The following is a 19,466-nucleotide window of genomic DNA, read 5'->3' as shown; positions in this document are numbered from 1 at the left end:
TTCTACATGTTTTATTCATAAAGAAAAGATGATATTGCCCTATACAAATAGTTGTTATCAATATATATTTTATGACTGCCTTAAATGCACAAATGAAGGAAAAACAGGAGTAGTAACATGGAAATTTCTTTTTTTTTCCTGTTTGTTTATACACACACACACACACACACGCTACACAGTAATTTTTATATCTGGACTACAAAAAAGATGAAGTAATTGGGGGGGGGAAAAACAGTTTTAAACGTACACAAATAAAGTATGGCTAGCCTTTCTGGTAGTCAGAGAAGGTCCTATCCTGGTTCCGTGGATAAGTAGATTTGAATTGCTTTTTTTTTAAATTAAAAAATAATTAAACAGTTAAGGAGAAACATAAAAAGAAGGTTAAATCTAAAGTGACAACTGCATTACACTCTTCATGCAATTGACTGCACTGGACATACAGCACCAATCAAGAGACAGCTGCCTTTTGATTTCATTAGTAATTCTTTTATACTGAAGTTACAATTTTACTTTAATTGAGAGAAGCAAAGCGCTCATTTAAGGATTCACAAGTCCCTTTGAAGCTATTTGTCAGGTTTCAACTAACTTGTTTTAGGAAATTGTAATTCATAGTGGTCAGCTGACAGTGACTGAAATATTTCTGAAACATTCACCTGTTCCCATATGCTGGATTTTCTTAATTCCCAGTTACCTGAACCATAGATAATTTATAATGTTGAATCACTGAAATGTTGAAATGAAAAGGCATCATGAAAGGAAATATAAAGAAATCTGAATGAAAGGGTCCAGTAGAGAGAGATCATTACTTTAAAAAAAATATGTAACCTTAACCTAAAGAAAAATAACAGTTGCATAAATTATATTTTCTAGGTCAAAACAGCTACCATTGCAACAGAGAGGAATGTAAAAACAGAAAATAATACCATGAACATTAATGCTTCCATTTATGATGAGATTCAGCAGGAAATGAAGAGAGCTAAAGTGTCTCAAGCATTATTTGCAAAGGTTGCAGCAACGAAAAGCCAGGTAAGGACTGAAAAGTCATTGGTAGTTTCACTTTTAATACATGCTTTTTGCATTTTTTTTTTCTATTTTCTATATGAATTCACTGTTTGTTTGTGTTAGTATGGCAACACATGAATAGTATAACCATTTACATGAATTGTATGACAATCTACACCTAATTACCAAGTCCTAAGGTAAACTTATGGTCGTGTTTTTTTCTGCCAGAATTGAAAAAACAGCTACATAAAACATACTGGCCATATCCAGACGAGCACAGTGATGTGGTATGTGGCACTGCAGACATGTCTGTGGCATCACATACCACATGTTCAGTTCTCCCCACTGCAAGCGAGCAGTGTGGAAGGGTTTTTAACCCCTGGATATCCAGGGATCAGAAAACCCTGCAGAAAAAAAAATGGAGCAGCGGACACAGTGGCAGATTAGCCAGGCATGCACACATTTAAGTCAAGTGAGGAATAACCTTACAAGGCTGTGTCATGTCTTGCTAATACTCAGACCTGATTTCAGAGAGGCACCAAAGGCATCTAAATTCTAGAGATAATTCTCTTATAGAACAAGGGGACAGGGAAGTGGAACCCATTCAAGAAAGTTCCAACAAGGAAGAACCCACCCGTATGCATAACACTACACTCAAATGGATGGAGGAGAGTTCTTCCCCAGCACCAGAAGGTAAATTAAGTTGGTCAAAGTGGATTTGTTGCAAGCCCGTATATCCAAGTAAATCAGGGGTGGGCAAAATACGGTGCATGGGCCAGATTCGGCTTGCGGAGGGGCTTTGTCCAGTCCATGGCAGGTCCCTTGGTCCTGCCTGGTCCAGGCATCATCCTGCGGTGATGTGTCCTGCCACCCCCTGGCGCACAGTGGGGCTAGGGCAGTTCTGTGCTGAACTGCCTTTGAAGGCAGCCCAAGAGACAGCAACTGCTGGCCCCACGCCTGCTGCAGACTTGTCTGCTCACATTGAACAGCTGTAGCAACAGCAGCAGCGGTGGGGCAGAAGCATGCTTGGCATGGCAGAAAAGCGGCCCCTCCCTCAGCTCTGCCCTGCATCTCCTATGCCCTGCCCCTGCTGCCCTTTGGAGCAGCCTAGAGGCAACAGGGAGAGCTCAGTGCAGCCTAGCGCAGGCTCTGCACGGCTGCCGCAGGAAGTACCAGGCAGCCTAGAAAGGCAGTCCAGCACAGAACCACCGCAGCCCCACTGCATGCCCGGGGGGGCAGGACTCACCACGGGCGGGCCGTGCAGAGCAGGTGGGGAGCTGGGTCAGGGCTGTGCACACGTGTGGCTGATCCAGTCCTGCTGGAGTCAGTCTGAAGCAAGCACAGGGTGCACTGGGGCTGCATGCTGCTGGCAGTCATGGAGAGTTGCTGCAGGCCACACAGGCTCTGGGCTGTTGTGGGGCAGGGGCAGGTGCTGACCAACTGGGGGAGGAGGGTGCATGCTGGGGGCTCCCATGCACACCCCACCATACCCACAAACCCTCCTCCACAACCACGCTCCCCAACACAGTCATAGACCTCACAAACACCACATCCTCACACGCACCTTCCCACACACATGCCCCACGGGTCTCTGGGGGGAGCCCCGCTCACTACTACCAAGACAAAGCCCACCACACCCACAACCCCCCATACACACCTGCAGTCACCCTCCCCTTCTACACTGCTCACAAACCACATACCCATCCACATCCACACATACCTTCACACCCACCACTCCGTAATATACTAGCATAAGACTTCATTTTGAGCTGTTATGCAATCACTTCTATATACACGATGCAAACACATACAAATCAGGAAAGAACATCTTTTAAGAATAATATTAACCTATGTTATTGTGGATGTTAGAGTTTTAGTATATAATTTGGGGCTTTTTTTCCCTTTTTTCTTGGTTCCAAGATGGCAAACCCCCTTCCCAAAAGGAGTACTTCTGGGGCAAGGGCAGGGACTTCCAGTGACAAAGGTCAGGGGTTTGGGGTGAGACATCAAGTACCAAGATGGTGACCTAGAGGGAGGGGCACCTATAAAGGAGCAGGGCTGCCCTTTCAGCCCTCAACAGCTCACCAAAACTCATGAAGCAGCCGTCTAGCTGAAATAATTGCCTGCCCTCAAGTAAATGGTATATATTCAGATCAATTTAGAACTGCCCATAAACTATGTGGGACCCCACTGGGGAGATTTTTATGCAGAATGTGTATGGAGTGAACAGGTCTAAATAGAAAGCACAGAATAGGAAGGAAGGTATTTATCTGGAGCATGTATGTGAATGAATGAAGTCATATGGGACACTGGCTTTGCACTGGGTTTACTCCCAGCACTGCCACTGACCTGCTTTTTGATCTTGAGCACTTAAATTTCTTAGATTTCATTTCCCCTCTTATTATTTTATTGTAAGATCTTCTGGACAGGGAAGTCTTAGGCTAGGTAGCCTTTTGAGCCTAGCTAGCTGGAGCTGAATTCCAATGCTGGCCAAGGTCCATGCAACAGTATTGCCACTGCTGCAACTGTGGGAGCCCCCAGGACCCCAGTTAACGCTGCTGGGGCCAGCCCAATGCTGGTCCCAGCCTCCCCTACCCCACCCAGGGTAACTTGTCGTGTACCAGAGCACTCATGGCATGGGCATTCCCCGGGGACAAGTAGCAGCAGCACAAGGTGCACCATCACTGTTTGGACCTGGGGAACCAAACTTCCATGCATGTCTGGACATGGCCACTATGCCCATCAATGAGATGTCCTTGTCTGCCAAAAGGTCTGAACCTACCAGGCTCAAAAAATATCAGTTCCACTAATTCATAGCTGTTGTGAATGAGTAAATGCTGTGAGCTATATATAATGCTGCAGCATTGTGTGGCTTTAGTTTTGATAATAACAGGTTCTTTAACTAGAGAAGTCAGGATTTCATTTTTGGAGGATGGTTAGTCCAGACCTTACAGCTGCTAAAGAAGTGTCAGAAATGAACCTTTGGGAAACAGGCATGCAACTGTGTGGTACAGATTCTTTTTTGTTTTGTTTTTTAAGCAGAAAATAGCAAATGAAGAAACCCATATTTCTAAAACAAAATGAAGGTTGCTTATTTCAGAGCAATAAGGTAGCAAATTTCGCCATGTAAGTTCAAGCAGGCTTCTTTCAAACTGGTTTAGTGTATTCAAAACTAAAATTCGAATGACAGTGTACCCAGTAAACAACACTGCAGATGTAAAATGAGTGTAGCGCTGTCCTGTTGCCAACCTTCCAAAGAAACGTAAAGAGAAGATATAGATGCATCTCATCCCAGTATGTCAGATTTTTTTATTGTATTTTATTTAAGTCTGCTGTTCTTTTTTTAATTATTATATTGCTGATAAAATAGAGTTAGATTTATGAATGATTATTTGAGTTATCAGTATTGCAGTGCAACTTCTCCTTTTAAAATGATTGAACTTTGACAGTGTTTACATTCAGGACTTGCTATGTTTCATTGTAAAGAAAGGATGTTCTCTCTTAAGTTACATGCTTTAAGGAATACTTAAAGGGATATTTTGGAGATGTTTTATCAAAATGATTAAACTCAAGCTGTGGACTGTAAAAATTATAGCTTTATAGGCCACATGCCTGCCTACCCTTCAATCACTGTCAAAGTGATAATTTCTACAATAATATGTTTCTTTTATTGTGGGTTTCTAAACACCAAGTGCTGTTTAAACATTAAACTGAATTGTTTATGTTAGCACTGTACTCAGTGCGTCATACATCAGGCCACTATAATCTCCCATGGAATGTAAAATTCTGTCATGAATCATGGCTTGTATATCGGAAATTACTGTAATTTTGATTGGAAATTACAGGGCTCTTGAAATGTTTCTAATTATGATAGAATGTTACAGAAGCTTCAAACCTGTGTGCTTCTTCAGATGTCTTTATTTACATGTCAAGACTGTGTTAGAGAGAAATGTCCGCTTTCCATACCTTTCCTGTTCTGTTATATTATCAACAGAATTATGGTATGATTCTAATTTATAAGCCCATTTACTTCCCCTTCCCTCTTTTTTGTTTTCACATTTGTAGCATGTATTTTTGCTTAAATACATAGTAAAAAATTTCAGGTAAGACAGGTCTTTAAATGCTTAATTAAAAACATCACTGATGACCAAAAGGAAATCACAGCAGACTGAGTCAAAAATGGGTGTTGACTTCTTTTTTTAAACTAACACGAATTTAAAATTTAGTCTCGGACAGAAAACACTGATTGAATGTACAAAACATGAAGAGACCCAAGGTATGAGCCTTCACTCATATTATGGAGCTGCATCTTTTTCTCTGCAGAGGAGAAATGTCTAGCAGGGCAAAATACTTCGAAACAAAAAGTGATTGGAAATTGTTGGTGAGGAGGTTTGTTGCTCTTGTGTCATTAGTAATATTGCAATCTCATTCTTCCCTGGAGAGCTAGAACAAGAAATCACACTATCGCAGGCATGGCCAAAATGCGGCCTGCCAGGCCATTGTCTGGTCTGCGGAGCTCCTAAAAATTTTTTAAAATTTAATATTTATGTGCCCCTGGCTGCCTGTCATGCGGCCCTTGATGGCTTGCCAAAACTCAGAAAGTGGCTCTCCGCCTGAAATAATTCCCCGCCCCTGCACTATCGCTTTCCATCAAATGGAGTGACCAGGAGTATTCTCCCCTTTTGTCACCTATACTAACAAGCTTGTATGGGGGGAGAGCAGGGTTCTTTGGCTAAAGTTCAAAGCTTGCTCTTTTATTTTGCTCTTGAAAGCTATACAGGCTGGAGTAACCTCTAGGTATAAGTTGGGACCCACTGAAATTGCAATTTTGTGGATTTGGGGGAAAACATGAAATCTGGCATTGCCCACAAAAGCGGGCAATGTCCATGAAATCCATGGGGAAAAAAAAGAAAACTTACTGAAAATAAAATGGCTCCCCAGACCTGAGCCAGCAGTCCTTACAGTGCTATGGCCTGGCCATGCAGGTGGGGTTTAGGAGCTGCTGGCGCACAGGGGAGTCCAGGATGGCTGCTGCCCCCACCCCTCGCTGCTGATTGGCTAAGAATGTTGCCTGTCATGTGGCCCCACCCCTCTCCATTCATTGGTGGCAAGGGGCCAGGCCACCAGAGCCTCTTGGGCGGTCAGAGGTATGGGAGAGTCCAGCCATGATATGCTTTCAAAAGTAGCAGCCAGCCCCATGATCTGCCTGCAAAATCAGCCAGCTGCCTTCTCAAGTTGGGTAGACCCTGAGGTATAACACAGGGAGTTGAGTACCTGTGGTAGGGAGCTCCTTTATACCATTTCTCCTTCTCCAGGTAGTTCCACCAATGGACAAGTAGAATTCATTATTGAAAAGCCCTTTGTGAGAAGTTAACTTTTCTTTCCCTTTATGAGATTGTATTGATGAGTAGCCAGCATCTGTAGGGCTGTGGGGTTGACATGGACCAGAAGATTGCAAATGTATGTTTACCAGAGAGCACTTTGAACAGAACATCTGTTTAACTGATGCAATAGAGGAGGTTTCATTTAGACAAAATTAAGATAAAATTTAAATATCGACTGCATTGTATTATGGTTCCTGGAAGCAGTGGCTTAATTTTTGTAACACTATATGAGTCTGGCACTTTACAAAATAGATAAAGATGGAAGTTCTCATCAATAGAGTTTGAAGTATAAATGTAAGTCAAGGAAAGAATGACAAACAGAAGCAGGAAGAAGTTAAGGTGACAGTAATAAGATCATATGATATCCACATTTTAGTAATTCACAGGATATTTTGTTGTGGTTTTATTTATCTTTTAACTGTTCATGAGCACTCCTGAAGAAATGAGTCTTTGGCATGCAGGACTGAATTATTATAGGGATTTGATAGGGAGGTTAAGTGTTTGGAGAATCTTCCTAATTTGAGTCCTTTTGCAAACATGGGTATTCTATGTCTTGAGATTTTTTGACGGTGCCGTTCTATAAGGTATTAGATACTAAAGTCAGAAAATACATTGTTTTAAAAAATGTTCCTCAGTATTTATACTGAGGATCTAAATAAGACATTTAGCTATCTTGTTATTCTACCACAGCAACTTTCTTCATTTCTAAATGGTAGCTATCTTGGAAAAATATATACACTATTATGCTAACTAAAATACTCAATAATAAAAATCTTACTAAAATAAAGCTTTTAGAAAATTCTGTCCAGATGCAAGAAACACGTTTGTTTTAACTGATATATACATCCTTTTCCCTGCCCCCAGGTTAAACACATTGTTTGCTAAAATGTAAACAGACAAGCACCAAAACAGGTCAAAATAGACAGAATTTGTGTATACGTATATTTTGAAAGACAGATATTTTTGTGAGTGGTATCTTTTATTGGATCAACGATAGGATAAAGTTAGACAGGCTTTTGACTGCAAGGCATTATTAATCAAATGATATATAAATATGAGAGCGGTGTAATACACATATACATGTGCATGTACATGCACATATATACACATACATACTTTTCCACTTTATATATACACCATTTCCACTACACACATGGACAATATTGCATTCTGAAAAATGCTTTTTCAATTTAATCAAATTGGGTTTTTATTAAATTTATAATACGGCAGTGTGATTCCAATAATCATGAAAGCACAATTCTTAATTTCATTGTTTCAAAAAAAGTTGATTTGGGTAATAATCATTAAGGTATCATGGTTCAGTTAACTGTTCATTCATTACAATGTTTTCATATGGGAGCAAGAGATGAAATTTTTTCTTGACAGTGGCAGATGTTGAAATTTGGTTTTATTGCATGCACGCGCACACACACACACACACACATGCATGTTCTCAGAAGAAAAATCTGAGAGTTCTGAGACTTTAAGGTGTGTGTCTATCAAGTGGATAATAGTAATGTCCTAGGATATATATGTTTGTTGTACATGATGTTACATTTATTTTAATGAACTTGCCTAAAAAATGCTGATGTAGAGTTAGAAAGAAGGAAAAAATTTGGAGAAAATCTTATGAGGCTTTTTCCCTTGGGGAAGTGCAGTGTGAAAGACTTGAGTAACAGGAGTACTTTACTTCTAGTATTTCTCTCAGTTACTATAAATTCCTAATGTACTATAATGTCATGCTGTTAGTGTGTCTGATTCTTTCTGATGCCTTAGAAACAGCAATAAATATAAATAAAATTATTATTTTTCTGTGGGCTCGAGTCTACAGAGTACTGTACATTCTCTTTGAGGGATGGCATGTCCTCCAGTCTCACAGAGTAATAATAATAACACCTCGGTCACGAAGATGGTGGAAGTTGAGAACAGTCAGCACCTGGCAGAATTGAACTCTGATTTGCTACATTTAATTTTGGGAATAAAAGTAACAAAGTACCCTACGTACTTCAAAAAACTTGACAGAGTTAGAGATCATTTTGATCCTTTTCTTTATACTGTGTTGTACTGTATTGCCTAATTTCCTGTCCTTCTATCTTTGTCATTCCAGTTGGTTAGGCAGTTAGCCCTTTTAAATGAATAGGTTTGCATGCATAAACATTGAGGTGAATCGGTGGTTAAGGGCATACTATAAATTCTATTCTTGGGTATAACGTGAGTACTTTGTGCAGTGGTATTTCATTAGACGTGTCCAAATTCTTTCCTTTGTGACAACTCGGAGCTTCCTCTTTTTTAAACTATTCATATTAAGGAGCACCGAGTAGGGTGAATATAGTAACTTAGAGAGCATGTCATAGATTACAAGCGAGGTGGACTTTGAAGGAGTTAAATGGGAAGGGTATGCTAAACATTGGCACTTAAATAGCTTTTGGCATGCAAATACCATGCTTTTCCTGATATAAATATTTTCAGTATAGGCCATTAGAGTTCAGGTATATAAAACCTTGTTTTTACTGGGAATGCTAATGTTGTAGTAAACCTAGAAATTTATAGTGAAAAATTGATGTCTGTTATCTGACTTCTATCTTTTTAAGCAGCAGTTTTATAAATGCTGTATCTTTGATCTGGCTTTTTCCATTCAAAGGCTAAGCTATATACTCAAATAGTAAAGTCATTTCTAAACAGTTTCTCACATTGAACAAGCACTGTATTGTAGATCTGGCAAAAAATGAACATGGCATTACTGCAGATATATAATGATCTACTTGAATATTGTCTAATGGGAAAGTAACCTTTTTATCATCAAGAGACATTCCCTTTTGCAAATATGGGAATAACGGTGGACTCTTGAAATGTCTGTCATTATTGAAATTTATTTCAAGAACGATGTCCTCTTTAGGTCTTCCCATTCTAAATACTGGTGTCTCCTCTGTCCAGACTGTGAGTCTCCAGAATGGGAATTGATCTTTAAATTGCCATACCCCTTCTATTTGGAATTTTCTCCCTCCTTTGTTTCCCTCAGAGCAGCTGAGTCACTTCCTGGTTTTAAATCTTGGCTTAAGACCTCTCTTTTCTCCCTCTCTCTTTGGCTTACAATGGATTCTCTGTGAACTGTGTAGGAATACTGTGTAAAGGACACTTGGTAAAAATAAAATATACTATTGCGTCTTTCATCATTTTGAGGTTCCACTCTCAAATCTTTTCCTCTGTGGGGAGCTATTTACAGTGGTTAGAAATGTTAGAAGCAGAAACACATCATATAGCAAGTCTCGCTTTTTTTTTTTGGACTGCCCTACTGTGATTACTCTGGCAGTTGAAGACTTGCCATGAACAGCAGGAGTCAGGACAGGATCAGGTGTCAAAAGACATGGGAGGGGGAAAAAGTGCAAACTGGGAGTGTGTGATGGGCTTCTGCCTGTGATCAAGAATTGCCCCATAAAAACTGTATGTCATTCAGTGACACTGTGAAACTTGGCAGATAAAGCAGATTTCTTTCTTTCACAAAATATCACATTGCAAGTCCTAGGGTTCTTTTTAATAAGGGTCCAAGGAAGAAAGATTTCTATATTCTGGAGAATGAAAACAAATAGAAGTACTAAGGTGCTCAAGACTTTTCTTTTACTTGAAATCTCGCTTTTGCAATTTCTCCTCTCGGAAGTAAGAATAAAGACTATGAGATACCTGGACTTCCTTTTTTTCAGTTTTTTCTGGAAAGACCAGGTATAATAGATTAAGGTCAAAATGACTCAATTTTTCTTTTAAACTCCGGAGTATTCGGGGTATCTTTGTCCTGACCATATTCTTGTGTGACCTTGATCAGATTTCTTGATTTTTGTGTGCCTCTTTCTATGAGTAGAACAGGGATTATACTGTTTCCTTTTATCAACATAGAAACGTTGAGTATAAACTCCCTAATGTCTCTGGGGTGCTCGTCTATTATAACAGTGGTTTTACTAGAAAAAAAAACTTTAATAATAAAAGTGAAACAACACTGAAATACTTTAAATCAAAGAAAAAGGTGCAAGTGAAAATGGAAAGCATTTCAGTACATCTAGCTGCTTATTAGCATTTCACAGCCTGGAATGGAAACAAAGCAGTTAAATTACTCTATCCATTAAAAAAAAACTCTCTAAAAATCAGGACTAGATTGGCTACTCAACCCTCCAACAAATAATGAAGACTTTTTTGAAACACTGACTAAAAAAAAGATGTTTCCTGGACATAAGACTTGAAGCTGATGCAGAGTTATTTCCAGGATGGATGGAGGCGTAAACATTTTAAATACTGTTACAAAATAGCTATCCCATTATGTACTGGAATATGTTAGACCAAACTGGTTGTAAGTATTTGCAACAGATTCAGGAAACACTGTGCTCAGAACCTAAAGGAGAAGTGCCTTGAGGAATGGATTGTACACCTGTCATACGTTATTCATAAGTTAATCTTTTCACACTTTTTCAGGGCTGGTCCCACAGTTATCCATAGAGGTCAAGATAAGTTGAGAGCACTCAGCACCTGAAAGGATAAGCCCTTTATTAGCATTCCACAGACTGGCATGGAAGGAATAAAGTCTGGTGGCTACTTGAATGACTTAGCCCATTTAAAAAAAAATCTTTGAAAATTAAATTTCAAGTCTGAAAGAATAAGGAAAAAGTGTTGTGTATAGAAAGCTCTTTATAAAATGGAATGTCATATTAGAGAATATAGAAGGATTTCCTAGTGCAAGAAGTGTTCAGCATATGCTACTGAAATTGAAGAAACCAGAGTATCAGGTGAAATTAGCATAAGCCACAATTTTATTGGGTTCATACTAATTTAATGATAAACAGATTGATTTAACAATAATTTAGGAATTTCAGTATTTTTCCTGTTAAGAAAAAATAGTAGTCTAATTACCTTTTTTTTTTAAGGCATGTTTCAGATAAACATTGTGTGCGCACTATTCCATAACCCACCAGGCTTCAGTGTTGCCTCAGTACCTCTGATTCAGTAAATCAGATCATAGGCAGCATGCTGTCATATAATAAGGTGTCTGATCCTTATTACCAGTTTGTTGATGCACAGACTCCTTCAAATTGACCATTGCAACACATGGTTTCCCCTGAAACTAGCTGTGATAATTAGCGTGGCTCTAATGAGACAGAATGTCACTGATCTTGTGCTGAACTGTCGAGTATCGACGCTACGGATGGGAACTGTCAAAGCCTGCCATCTGTGACAGAGCTTGGCATATTCCATTTGCAAGGTAGAGCATGCTCAATAGACTGTTTTTAAACAAATGGTCCATTTCTTAAACAGGGCTCTGTGTTCTGTTAAAGCAGAAGACTTTGTTACAGTTTAACTTTTTTTTGCACTAGTGATCCTGTTATGAAAACCAAAATTTACTAATTTAGAAACCAGTTGTGTATGTTCTTTTTATCATTTATTTTCCCCTTAATTATTTAACCTAGTAATTTAAAAGCTAACAGTTGAAGATGCTCTTTTTCTGATTTTAAGCAGTGAAGGTTGTAGACAGTAGTTTTCTTTTGGAATAATAAGGGGGGGAAAGGAGAGAAATAAAGGTTTGAGATTATTTGAAGTAAGGGCATGTATAAGTTGGACGAAAGAGCTGAAATGGTCGAGAGAGAAGGATTTCTAGACTCTAGAGATCAGTCCTGCAAAATGCTGTGCTAAAAGTCCAGCACTGCTTATCATTCCAAAAAATGCTTTGTTGCTTTTTATTTCCTCCTTCTCTGGCAGACCACACAGGGCTTGTTCTGAAGAACATTTTCACTAATCTGATCAGGCAGCCAAATACGCCGGGAAAACTGCTTTAATGATCCCACTAATTACCTCAAGTCAATATGAACTGTATTATTAGACTGAGGGAAAATATTCCATTAGGTCTCCCCCTTGGGAGTTTCTCCGCTTTGTGATGTCACTGAAGCCTTCGCCCTCTCGCTTGTAATTAATTTTATTTACACACGCAGGCACGCACAAGGTCACACCTGCACAACCGGAGCTGGCCAGGGAGCTAGTGGCACTCAGGCTTAATCAGATCTGTCATAATTACCATTCTGCATGTTTCTGACACACGCTGTGAAATATTTCAATTTAACTGCCGCTACCAGCACAACCAGATGTAGTGTGAGTGTGGCTGCATTGGAAATATTATTCCTCAGGATAAACTCTCTCCTCCTCCTTTTTCCTCCCACCCCCTCTCCCTTTTACAGCTAATGTGGCACAGAAGCTGATGTATCCTGTAAATCTTGAATGCAGCGCTAGATTGATAACAGCAGATTAGACAGTTTAACCACAAACAGCTTGTTCATTTTTCACAAATGAAAACCACATGTGGTGTAACTAAAATTTCAGGCCTTTTTTTTTTTTTGGATGTTGTTTCCTTTTTTGGTGTGTGTGTAGGTAGATATGCTTTTCATTATAGGGAATGTGAAATCACAGTCTGTATATGTAGGAAAACACAGACATTGTTTAATTTTGGGGGATCATTTTCGTTATGGCTTTTTTCCCTGGGACTTTTACTGGAAACATGTCTTGCCTGTGCACAAACATCAGACACTCAGGTGTTGTTTTTCTGATTACTTTTTTTTTTCTAAGTTACACAGATGAATTATGGTAGCACAATTCAACTTCTAAAATAAAGTTACTTAGAAAATAATCCCCCAGCACCCTCCAAGAATTTGACAGAAATGAAAATGTTTATGTTCAAGGTTTCAGTGTGAATTTTTGACTTTACCAAAAAACAAAACAAAAAGCCAAATGAAAGTATTTTGTGTTTTCGTATTGAAGCCTTTTTTTTTAAGGGCTGTGGGGGGGAAGAGTTAAACAAAAAATTAAAGATGGCAAATGAAAAACAAAAACATCACCAAATGCAATGATTTTAGGGCAGTCAAAAACTGTCCGCAAATAATTTTGTTCTGTTGAAAACCCAGTTTCAGGTAATTGTTTTAATCTCTACTATGTAAGTTGTTATCATTTCAAGATAAGGCTTTTCAAACCAGCAACTTTTTACTAGGTCACTTTGGCTAATTATTTTTCCCCACAACAAAATTTCTGTTCTGTAACATAGATTAGAAGGTTGCTTATACAGATTTGAACAAATTAACTAGAAACGCCTAAGTGGCTGCAAAGTACTTGAACAGACTCATTGATTACTTGTGACTGGTAGATGTAGTCACGGGTTAGTGGCCTTGGACATGCGATACAATTTATGAAATCTAGTCTTAGGCATAGCATGCAAGGAAAGTGAAAATTTGTCTTCAATAGAAGGTTCATTTGTGTTGCATCCCTTGCCAATCACTTTGTTGGATAATGGTAATTTTGGAAATGCAGCAGCTGTGGCACTAAAATTGAAATATTTAAGCGCACCAAGGAGGTGAGTGGAGGAGGAGAAATTTTTAGTGACTACTAACGACACAGTGGACCAGAATCTGGGGTCTAGCTAAACACAGGTGTTGGGTGGTACAAAAGTGGTGTAAAACTCATGTTTGTGTCATCTGATTCTGCAGTCATTGATTGCAGGGCCATCTCTCTGTGCTGAGCTAAAGGAGCTGGCACTACAGCTAAGGCTAAGAGTTGCAGTGGTTTGAAACCCACCTAGGGGGCAGTCTGAGCCATGTTCCCTTATTCCACCGAGACCCTCCTACCTTGATAACAGGTATAGAAGCTTGCCTTCTGTCTGCTAATTCTCTAGCATTATCCCCCGTGGGTATGCCAGCTAGCTGTATTGCTAAAATCTGTAGAGGGCTATAGCAGAAAGGCTGCACCAGTAGACCTAGTGAAGAACTACTCAATGTGCTAGCACTGTAGAGGATTCAGAATTAACTCTATGGCAAAAGAAAGGGGAGGACAGGGAAAGGTTCAGGCGAAAAGATAAGTGGCAGAAATGGAAATATCTAACATCTCTGCAAGGATCCAGAAATCCACCTCCGATCCTCACAAAAATCTTTGAAATCTCTGTGGTCTGGAACACTAATGCCAAATAAGTGTGACACCTTCACCTCTCTCTTCTTCCAATCTTTTATTTTTAATTTTTCCTTCTTAGGTAGTAAGGTGTTTTGGCTCCTGCTCTCCAGATGCGTGAATCAGCTCTTCCTGAGGCAGCACCTGCTGTCTGACTAACAAGAGGTGCTGTTTCTGGCAGGATAGATTTTCTTAATCCCTCTTCCTGTTTTCTGCATCCTCACCTTCTGTTTAGTTTCCTTGTTTTTGCCCTTGTCTAATTCTCCTCATTATATCTATCCTTTTAGCACTCTCTAGACTTTTTGTCTTTTCATATTTTTCTGTGTCTCTTCTAGATACTTTCCCCAAAAAAATCTTTCAGTTCATCTCTCTCTGTCTCCCCCATCCTCCTTTTGCCACCTCTTGGCACACCAGAGGGCATGCATTCATTTTGTGCAAGCATCCTGTAACTTCACAATTGCTTCTAATTGACATGCTGCTAAATATACATGAATTGGTTATGGAAGGGGATAAGTCCTAATCAGAAGGGTCATTAGATTCATAAAAGGACAGGTTGATGCCATTCTCATGTTTAGAGGTGGACAACAGGACGCAGCAACTGCTGTTCTGCTCTAGAAAGAATATCCTTATTGCATTTCATTTAGACCCATATTGGCCATGCATTAATAATTTAGGAAATTCATAAGGAGGCAATAGGGCAATACATTCCTGTTGTAACAAGATGAGGTAAAAAAACTAGACAAAGTCTGGGTAAAGCACAGTGGTATTAATAAGTTACTGAATTTGATAAGAATAGAGCTAAGATTGTAACTGGTATCCATCACTGGAAGAGATAATGTACTAGATAAACTGTAGAGAAAAAAATATGGAGGGTAGAGTACACAGTTAGAAGTGGAAATAGTGATTGGGGCAGACTTGTTTCTGAAAGACTAAGTTGACTACACAACTGCATTATTTCAAAAGGAGAAGCAATTTCCATGAAAGTCCGAATATATCAGGAGTGTTGCTTAAATGGCAAGTTTGAGAAGCAATTTGGCAGAGCATTAACAGAGTCAAATTAAACCGAGTATCGTTGCAGTGGGGAGAAAGCTGAGGATTATAGACGTTTCCTATCAAGTTTAAACTATGTAGCCTCTAACATTTGATTGTTGCAGGATTCATAAACGTAAGTGAAAAAGGAGACAAGATTTTGTTTCAGATTACCTGAATTTCAAGAAATTGAAGACTTTCATTGTGCCCATTTTTGCTTTTACTCAAATTTAACCTAGCCAAACTTCAGAATTTTGGATATGGTTAAAGACTGTGAAGTCTTTAATGGATACACAATACAAGATGCAGCTAAATAAGTGAGGGGGAAAAACCCAATGTACAGGTATCTATGAAAATGCAAATCAGTCAGATTTTTATCAAAAACCAAGTTGTTATTCAGTGATTGGATTGTCTTTATTCCTTCACAGTGTAATCTTGCCTCACTTTTTCAGTTTGCTTATGGTTAACATTTGAGAGGCAAATAACAATAAGGATGGTGTACTATATAGACTAAATACTAGGGGAATCTAGCATCTGGCCTGTGAGCCACATCTAGCTTGCAGAGCTGCTTATTGCTTCCCACCGGACTATCAAGCAGGCCACCAGAAGTTGGGGGCATGGCTGCAGGGTGTGGCCTGCCACCAAACCCAGGGCTCTTGGACCCTGGGAGACATGGCAGTTCATAGGAGGAGAGCCAGGAAGGGTTTTGTGACGGGCCAGTCACAGTATCGGCCCGCCTACTTGTCTGGGGCAGTTGAGACTCTGCCCCTTACACCCTACCCCTCTCTGGAGTCACTACTCCACTTCCTTACTGGGGCTGCTGGCCCTTTTGCCCCTTAGGCCTCAGGTGTCTTTTGACCTGCCTGGACCTCAGTCTCTTCCATGCCTCTCACTAGGCCTCACTCATTCAGGCCTTGGGACTGAGGCCCTCCTGGCCTCCCTGATCTTGCCCAAGCCTAGTGCTTTTCTGTAAGGGTGTGCTCCTTTAGCCTTTCCCCTCCACAAGGTCACCCGCAAGACAACGGGGGCTGAGGCTTTCCAGTGCCCCATACTCATCGTTCACTAAGGAGGCACTGGTATGGCATTTCCTGAGGACTGCCGCACCACTGGCAGCCCCACCACCACCATCTTCCCCACCAGGGTGTAGTTTTAAGTCATTTCCCCAAAACAAATCCAGGCCTACGTGCCCTGGTGTCATTCTCACTGGGCTCCTATATATTGTAGCTGGACTGCTGTCTCTCCTGGGCCATCTGTTACAGCCTCCATCTGCTGGCTTACTCTCGTCAGGCCGCAACTTTCCAGACCCCTCATCAGATGCCTTCCATCCAAAAGCTGTGTTTCAACTTCCTTCATCACAGCCTACTGTCCAGCTGAGCCTGTCATCCCTTTGGCAGTAATGTCCTCCCCAATCGAAGGGACCTTTGGCTTCCTTAGGCTTTGGCCCCGCTTTCAGACCAGATGGGGTGCCAGTAGTGCGCCGCAACCCTGGCTTGCCCCTTGTGGTAGGCTTAGTTGCCCTTTAGCCTTCTGGCCCTGGTCCCCTTGCTTTGACCAGCCGGGATTCTCTGGCCTCAGTGCAACAACAGCTGACCCTCTTCTTCCATGGGAGTCCCTCTCTGGTCCCCACCATAGGCAGCCATCTCTCACCGGGCTTGTCTGAAGCAACAAAGATCTTGTATGAGGCATCCCTTCACTCAGCTGGGCTCACCCGAGCCCCTGGCCTCACCCCTGCCAGTTCTAATCAGGGTCTTGCCCATCTCCTGTGTAGGACCACAACTCTAAGCTCCTTCCATAGGCTGGCCTAGCTCTCCTTAGGGGCTTGGGATCCCACTGGGTCCCAGGAACCTCCTCCATCCCCATAGCTCCTACCCTGACCCTCTAGGAGGTCCTGGGAGCAGAGGAGCTCCTGCTACACAATGTTAACTCGGCAGCATCCCTGCAGCAGCTGCCCCTTTGCCTCTCAGGGCCTGCTTTTATGCTGAGGCTCTGCAACCTAGCTCCAATCAGGCAGCCTGCTGGCTGTCATGTGACCGCCTTATTGGCTTTGCAGTCACCTGCAGGCTGCCTCACAGCCTGCTCAGGCCCTTAAAGTGGCAGGCACCAAAGGTGCCCTGGCACACACCTCCCCCCTTGAAATGGCTACCATGGAGGGAGGGTGTCTCTACCACTCCCCATGCAGGCTCTTCTGCAGCCTGCATCAACCCTCTAAGTAGCAGGCACCCCTGTGGTGCTCCCCCACAAATTTATGCAGCCCCTGTCACCTTCTGGCCACCAGGTCTTTCTGTCTCCACCCCATGCTGGAACTGCTGCTGCTACCACATGCCCTTTGCCAGAGCTAGAGGTGCTGCTGCAACATGGGGCAGCAATGGCAGCAATTTCACCTCCAGCACAGGGCACACAGTGGGTACTGGACCTGCCTTCTCTGCCATATGCCATGTGTCAGAACTGGAGCTGTCACCACTGCATGTCCCGGCTCACAAGAAATCCTGCAGTGCAGATCTGGCCTGGGGTGTAAGATGAGCTTTACACCCCTGAACTAAATGGTCTCTCGGGGCATTTGTACACATGCGCCACTGTGCTGGGTGCTTTTAAAAGTGCCTGGTGCTGCAGCGTATGTAGTTGTATAAGCAGAGAAATGCACATCAACATGCATAAAATGGCAGTAGCGCACTTTTCAAAAGTGCGCCACCACCATTTTCTGCACGCTGATGCGCATTTTACCACTTATACAACTGCATGTGATGCAGCACAGTGTGCATCAGCTCATGTGCAAAGCAGACTCGATTAATCAAGTCTGCTCCGACGTGCCAGATCTCCAGCACATTGTGGGGTGAACAGATATGTGTAAAAATGCCCTAGAAGAATTCTCTACAGTCTTAGGCCCTAGTTTGGCAAGGTATTTAAACATTTCTGTAACTTTAGTGGAATTACTTGCATACTTAGTGAGGTACATGCTTGAGTGTCTTATTGAATCAGGGTTTAATCTCTGACATGTAATATGTAATGGGATCTTTGCAAACCCAGGCTCTCTTTTCATCAACACACAGCTGTAGTTATAAAAAAAAAGGAACTATGAAGGGCTCAAACAATTTTTTCTTCTGTTTTACTTTCAATTAATTTGTGGCACAAGAATACATATTCACCTTGATAGGTTCAAAGACACATGGCCTAGCTGCTTTTGATTTTGACATATTAGCAGATAGTAGTAATACAGCTATCCAAATAGGTGTCGTTTGGGAAGAGATGGAGACATAAGGAAGGAAATATGTTTTGCTTATTATGATCAGCTGAATTAATAGTTGGTATTTTATTTGTGAAGATTTCCAGAAGCTACAGTACTACTGGCTGGGCATCAGGCTTTAAGGACCTTCCTTCAGAGCTTATAGTCCATGAAACAATTTCTACAGCATTTCCCTGCCTTGGCTACTTAGAAAAGAAGAGAATATAGTCTCTCTCTCTCTCTCTCTCTCTCAGTTCAGCTTTCCATTGTCTTTATACCCTACCCCAAGACAGGGATCTGTTAACCCTTAGCAGACGTAAGCTATGCATGGACATTCTAAAAGCCCAAGGGGGAACTGATTTAAGTTGCACAGTTTTCTGTAAGTGGTGGTGTTTAGCTCAGTAACAAACAAAACATACATTCACCCTTTTCTTGTGGGGAGGGGCATAGGCAAATCTTAGACCAGGTTCTGCTATTTTTAAACCAGTCTGTACACCAAACTTCTGTTGTGTTATAGTTTCATGTGCAGAACTTCTGTTCTGTTCTGCTATACCTGTAGACCTGTCTCCAATCACTTAAACCAGGAAAAGTATATGTCGGTACCTGACCCTTATTGCCTTTATCTTATAGTGAATGGGGATAGTTCCTGTCACTCCCTCCTCTGTTTGCAGTCCCCCCCACACACACACACTTTATCAGGTGTGAATTTTAAAGAGGGTTTAAAGGGTGCTGAGACAAGGGATATTGCTAAATTCTCTGACTTCTTCTGTAATATGATTTTGCAGCAGAACCTGTAGGAGGGAGTTAGGGGAAACTTTTTTTTCTTTTTCTTCCATTTTTTTAACTTGTCCCAGCTACAGTGCTGCCACATT

At 41.2% G+C, this 19,466-nt stretch overlaps 1 protein-coding gene across 17 annotated transcripts in view; it reads left to right on the top strand.

The window, feature by feature from the left end:
- The window catches only part of SATB1 (SATB homeobox 1), a 141,374-nt gene that overhangs the window by 101,668 nt on the left and 20,240 nt on the right, over positions 1 to 19,466 (top strand). For 13 of the 17 annotated variants that reach the window (XM_019508686.1, XM_019508700.1, XM_019508698.1 and 10 more), the window contains 2 exons: positions 871 to 1,026; positions 1,579 to 1,695. In XM_019508686.1, the coding sequence (XP_019364231.1) occupies positions 871 to 1,026; positions 1,579 to 1,695 (273 nt within the window). The remainder of the gene's footprint in view (positions 1 to 870; positions 1,027 to 1,578; positions 1,696 to 19,466) is intronic. The other 4 variants (XM_019508701.1, XM_019508699.1, XM_019508697.1 and 1 more) reach the window with 1 other exon arrangement.

The sequence above is a fragment of the Gavialis gangeticus genome, unplaced genomic scaffold (assembly GCF_001723915.1).
Source record: "Gavialis gangeticus isolate Ggan-Ray unplaced genomic scaffold, GavGan_comp1, whole genome shotgun sequence".
NCBI lineage: Eukaryota > Metazoa > Chordata > Crocodylia > Gavialidae > Gavialis > Gavialis gangeticus.
Note: the sequence above shows the minus strand (reverse complement) of the source record. Positions and strands in the feature narration are given on the sequence as shown.